A 5,418-nucleotide genomic window follows, 5' to 3' on the forward strand; every position below is an offset into this window, starting at 1 on the left:
TTAATGGTCTCTATGTTGTTTTTAATGTCATTTTTGTTCTCTTGTAGGTGTATTTATCTGGGTGAAGTAACCCCTTTTTTTTGTTTACAAAGAGTGTGATTTAGAACACAAATTTGACTGTTGTTTTCTTTGGAGCAGGTAAGTGCCCTTGGCCTGTGTTGGTGCCTGTTTGTGTTAATGGTCTCTATGTTGTTTTTAATGTCATTTTTGTTCTCTTGTAGGTGTATTTATCTGGGTGAAGTAACCCCTTTTTTTGTTTACAAAGAGTGTGATTTAGAACACAAATTTGACTGTTGTTTTCTTTGGAGCAGGTAAGTGCCCTTGGCCTGTGTTGGTGCCTGTTTGTGTTTGTTCAAAGTGTTTGGCTTATGTTTGTCTGCCATCTTGATAAGAAATGTTAAATATATTTCAAGGATTGTTGGGCAAAGTAGTGCTGTTCTTGCCTGTACTAGCTACTAAAGGGATAACTTTGGTTGTTGTGTTGTAATGTTTTTTTTGCATATTTTGCTTTATTTGTTTGAAGGTGTTTGTGATGTGTTTGCTGCTCTGAGTATATTGTTTTTTGATATTTATATTAAAATGTTTTTAAAATATGTAGCTTTCTAACTTTTATATTTTTTATACCCTTTTTGTTAACATTTTCATTTTGATCCGGAATTGAACACAGAAAATATGTCTTATGCTCCTGCAGTTAAGTTGACACTCCCTTTTTTTAAAAATGTTTTGTTGTATATTTTTTGAGGTTTGCTTTTGTCTTATTCAACATATCTGTTATATTTTTTTAAAGTGTGTGATGGCAGTGTTTATCGCAGCAGAAGCCCTACCTCCCCAACCCACGGCAGCACTCCCACCCCAACCGCCAGCCCCACAACCACAACCGGCTCCTCATCAACCAAGGCAACGGAGGCGTGCTAGGCCACCAATTTTCCAACCCCGTGTCCTACTTTTTGGGATGCCAGATGATGTTGTTGTGCGTAGATACAGGCTGCCACTACATCTAATCCTAGACACTCTCTCCATAATAGAGAGTGATCTGGAGTCTTCAATTCGGTATCCTACAGCAATACCACCATTGACACAATTCCTTGCTGTGTTACATTTTTTGGCTACAGGCTCTTATCAGCATGTGGTTGGAGACCTGGCTGGCATGTCGCAGGGCCAGTTCAGTAAGGTCCTGCGGCGTGTCTGCCAGGCTTTCCTAAAGCGTGTGAAGCAATTTATTGCTATGCCTTTGGATGTTGGTGCCCTAGATGTGGTGAAGCGGCAATTTGAGGAAGGTGGTAGTCGCTTCCCACATGTTATTGGGGTTGTGGATGGCACACATGTAGCTATTCAGCCACCAAGACATAATGAAGAAATTTTTAGAAACAGGAAACTGTTTCATTCTCTGAATGTAATGGTTGTTTGTGGGCCATCCCTCCAGATCCTTTCCCTGAATGCAAAGTTTCCCGGAAACTCCCATGATGCGTATGTCATTAGACAATCAGGGATATGGCACAGATTAAGATCAAGTCAACGAGCAGACATGTGGTTATTGGGTGAGTTGGCCCACTATTTTTGGCCTGAAATTACTAATTTTTTAAAAATATACTCTTTCTAATTTGTTATTCTCATCAAACAGGAGACCGTGGATATCCTTGCACCCCCTGGCTCATGACTCCTTACCGTAATCCCAGCCCAGGACCACAGACGGCATTTAACTCCACGCTTACTGCCACTAGGCAGCTGGTGGAGCGCACAATTGGGGTCCTTAAAGGGCGGTTTCGTGTGCTCCACCGCACTGGTGGCGACATCATGTATTCGCCGGAGATGGCAAGTAAACTAGTGGTCCTGTGCGCTATACTACACAACATCGCGGTAAGGAGTAGCGTAGAGCTTCCTCAGACAGAGGAATTGCCTGATGAGGAGCCAGGGGTTGTCCGACACTTCGGTGGGGGGAGTGTTACACGGAGGGGGAGCCAAGTCAGGGCAAGCATTGTTGCGGAATATTTCAGGTATAGTGTTTTAAGATTCTCTTTTTTAATCAAAATAAAACCACAGTATGCTTTTGTTTTTTGAATAATTTTGTCATTTTGTTTGCTATTGTAAGGCCATTGTGTAATTAATTTGTTGCGTTGGAATATGTAATATTTATTTGCCACAAAATCCGTTAACACGTTAAGCTTACAATGTGTTATTTGCAAAAACAATACTGTGATGTTGCTAAATAGTGTCCTTATTTGTTTTCTATCCTAAAATCCTGTTTATTTCAACAAACACACAAACAAATGAAACTTAATGTTGTCCACTTTGTGACCGTCCAGCTGAATGATCACACAAACTGTGGTGAGTACACAGATATGTTTCTAAATTTACCCAAAAATGTGTGTGTGTCTGTGTCTGTTTGTTTTGTTTTATGTTTTATTTATTTTTAAATTCCTTCTGCGAATGCGTTTTTCCGCTCGTGCTAATTAACACTCTGCTCTTCCCAGCATTGCAAAGATCAATAAAGTTATTAGAAATTACAGCATAGATTTTGGACCAATCACATGCTAGCAGACACTATAAATATATGCCCAAATAAGGAAAACGCCATTGCCATGATGTGTGCGGCACCTTTCACCAGGCGGGAGCTCCGCGTCCTGGTTGCGGTGATGGACCGCCGCGTAGGCCGCGTTGGGCGATTCATCCCAAATCGGGTTAAGCGCGAGGCCTACGCGGAGGTCCGCCACCTACTGCGTTCTCGCGTCCACAGCAGGCGGACAATCATCCAGCTGGAGAGGAGATGGAGTGATCTCCGCAGGAGGACTCCAGAGCTGTTGGCGGAGATCCGCCAGCAAATCCGGGAAATGCATGCACGCAGTAAGTGACATTACATAAGATTATTTGCATAATTTGTGCAAATTTACACTAAGTGGTAGGCTAATTGCAACACTGAGTGAACAAATTTAAAAAATAGGACAGTGTGTGTGGTTAGGGCAAACAGTACTGACTGTAGCAAAGTGTCACCAAACAAGTGCATGTTGTCCTGAATTAATACCCAGGCAGGAAACTGAACACCAAAACTTGATTAGTGGTGTCTAGATAATAGGGTGGATTGAAGCGTGATCTGGTGATGTTGCCTAGACCAATCAATATGACTCTATGGAATAGATTAAGGAATGAACTCATTTTGGTTGCTCTGGCCAACATGAAGAGGTTTTTAAAATGTATTTTGTAAAAAAAAAAAAAACCAGTGTCTTTTACATGGAACAGAACAGTTAATTTTACATTTGTTTAGTATGTAATTTAACATGCAAATTAAAATTTGTCTTAAATATCATTATAGGACGACCACAACGGCAACGAACACAACAGGCACCTTCTCAGCCCCCTTCCCCTTCTCACTCCCCCACCACTTCCCAGTCCCCCTCCCATTCTCACTCCACCTCCACTTCCCAATCCCCCTCAGCTTCCCAGTCCCCCTCAGCTTCCCAATCCCCCTCAGCTTCCCAGTCCCCCTCAGCTTCCCAGTCCCCCTCAGCTTCCCAGTCCCCCTCAGCTTCCCAGGCATCCTCAGCTTCCCAGGCCCCCTCAGCTTCCCAGGCCCACTCCACTTTCCACTCCCCTTCTCAGGCCACCTCTCCTTCTCTTTCTGTGACCCCTTCTCCTCCTTCCCATTCCCCTTCTCCTTCTACTTCCAACTCCCCTTCTCAGCCCCCCTCACCCTCTAATGGCCTAACATTCTCTCCGCCCCCTCGCCCTCTCAATCAGACCCTCCCTCAGAAATTAGATTACCAAACCCTCCTCCTTACCCCATCTCTCCTCCTTCCCCAAACCCTCCTCCTTCACTCATCCAGCCTCCTTCCCCCATCCCTCCTCCTTCCCCAATCCCTCCTCCTTCCCCCATCCAGCTGCCTTCACCACCCACAGAATGGGCAGAAGAAGCCCCTGATGGGGCCAGTGGTGACCCTAATGTTGCTTTGGAAAGTAAGTGTTTTTAATTTTCAAATCAAAATATGACCTACTTACACTTACAATGTACAAACATGCACTGCTGTACTGTTGCAAATCATCTAGCAAGGTACACATTTTGAGCTCTTATTGCTGGTGTTCATGTTGCCTTGATAATTTTGAGAGTATCATTATATGTAGTGTTTATGTGTGCAATGTGTTGTGTGTCCACTCTAGGTCGACACTAATTCGTTGGACAGGGTTGCCAGGACTACATAGTTTAATCTGTTTATTTAAATCTAAAAAACATTTATAGATGAGTGCAGTTTAGTATGTTGTTAGTCTTTTACAATTGTGCCTCTCTATTCATAATGTTTGCACTTTCAAAACACATGCTTCACTTTGTTAGCCAGCAGAACAACACAATGATTTGTGGTGTTAAAGTAACACTCAGAAAATGCAAAATTACAAATAATAAACCTGTTTGACCTTATTTTTGGAACTGGATTTACATGGATTGTGGGCATGCTAGGATATGTAGTCCTTCGGAAGATGTTGATATGCTGTGTGATCATGCAGGAACAAACCTCCTTAAAATTATTTATCAACAGTCCAGATGTGAATGACTGACAACATAGTGTTACATTTACTAAGATGGAAGTTATGTTTAACATGGGATGTTGACCATAGCAACCAATCAGATTAACTATTAAATTATGTCCACTTTTACAAGATAACATGTTTAATTTGTTTGTTTGCTATGGTCTACTTCCCATCTTAAATTGAACTCCCGTAGTAGTAAATGGCCAACATGGTGTGGTTCACTTTCTAGTGAAATTAAAAAACATTGCTGAGCAGGATTGTGTATTATGCTACTGATTTAGCCTTAAAGCAGCCATGATGTAGTCACTTAGGCATTAAAGCAGGCCTGGCCAAACTGCGTCCCTCATGCTGGAGAAATAATAAACATCCCATCATGCCCTGACACACATTTTGCATTCTCTGACCACAAAACAGGGAAAAGACATGCTGGTAGATGTAGTTTCACAACAGCTGGAGGCCAGCTGTTTTGACATGCCTGCATTTAAGTGTGCTTTGTGCCTTTATTGGATAATAAGTCATGTAATTCAGTTATTAATGTTTCTGTTGCATCTTAATTTCAGATGTTGCAGTTGGAGATCCAGGAAGTTTCCGAGGCATTATTGGCACAATGCGTCAACACCTTGCTGGATTAATACGGTGTTTGGACGAATTAGAAAAATTTGCATGAATTTCTTTTATTGTAAAGAATTATTAATGTTTTAAAAACAATAACAAAATAAAAATAAATGTTTCAAGTTAACCGGGGGTTGTGCTTATTAATGCAAAAAATGATCAGCAGAATGGCAGGCCAAAATAGTTTGCATTAAACATTACTCACATGTCACGTTAGTTTTTTAAAAAACAAACAGGAGATTATTGTGTTAATAAACATGTAAACACCTTCATTCCCAAACAACATCTTTT

General features: G+C 41.6%; 1 protein-coding gene across 2 annotated transcripts; it reads left to right on the top strand.

Moving 5' to 3' along the window:
- Positions 1 to 671: 671 nt before the first annotated feature.
- Positions 672 to 5,161, top strand: LOC134980410 (putative nuclease HARBI1). 2 transcript variants are annotated; one of them, XR_010190391.1, is made up of 5 exons: positions 672 to 1,538; positions 1,622 to 1,994; positions 2,304 to 2,325; positions 3,308 to 3,948; positions 5,076 to 5,161. XR_010190391.1 is itself a non-coding variant. In XM_063947214.1 (4 exons), exons 1-3 carry the CDS (start codon positions 719 to 721, stop codon positions 2,305 to 2,307), a joined length of 1,197 nt encoding a protein of 398 aa, XP_063803284.1. In that variant the 5' UTR covers positions 672 to 718; the 3' UTR covers positions 2,308 to 2,325; positions 3,308 to 4,045. The 2 variants fall into 2 exon arrangements, 1 of the variants encoding a protein (XP_063803284.1); XM_063947214.1 differs by lacking the exon at positions 5,076 to 5,161 and having other exon boundaries at positions 3,308 to 4,045.
- Positions 5,162 to 5,418: the final 257 nt, after the last annotated feature.

Source organism: Pseudophryne corroboree, chromosome 12 (assembly GCF_028390025.1).
Source record: "Pseudophryne corroboree isolate aPseCor3 chromosome 12, aPseCor3.hap2, whole genome shotgun sequence".
In the NCBI taxonomy this organism is placed as follows: Eukaryota; Metazoa; Chordata; class Amphibia; order Anura; family Myobatrachidae; genus Pseudophryne; species Pseudophryne corroboree.

Bases quoted from the DNA above. Each gene is read 5' to 3' on its own strand.
- LOC134980410 (XM_063947214.1), top strand. From the start codon at position 719: ATGTTTTGTTGTATATTTTTTGAGGTTTGCTTTTGTCTTATTCAACAT. The intron at 1,539-1,621 runs GTGAGTTGGCCC...CTCATCAAACAG, and splicing joins AGCAGACATGTGGTTATTGG to GAGACCGTGGATATCCTTGC.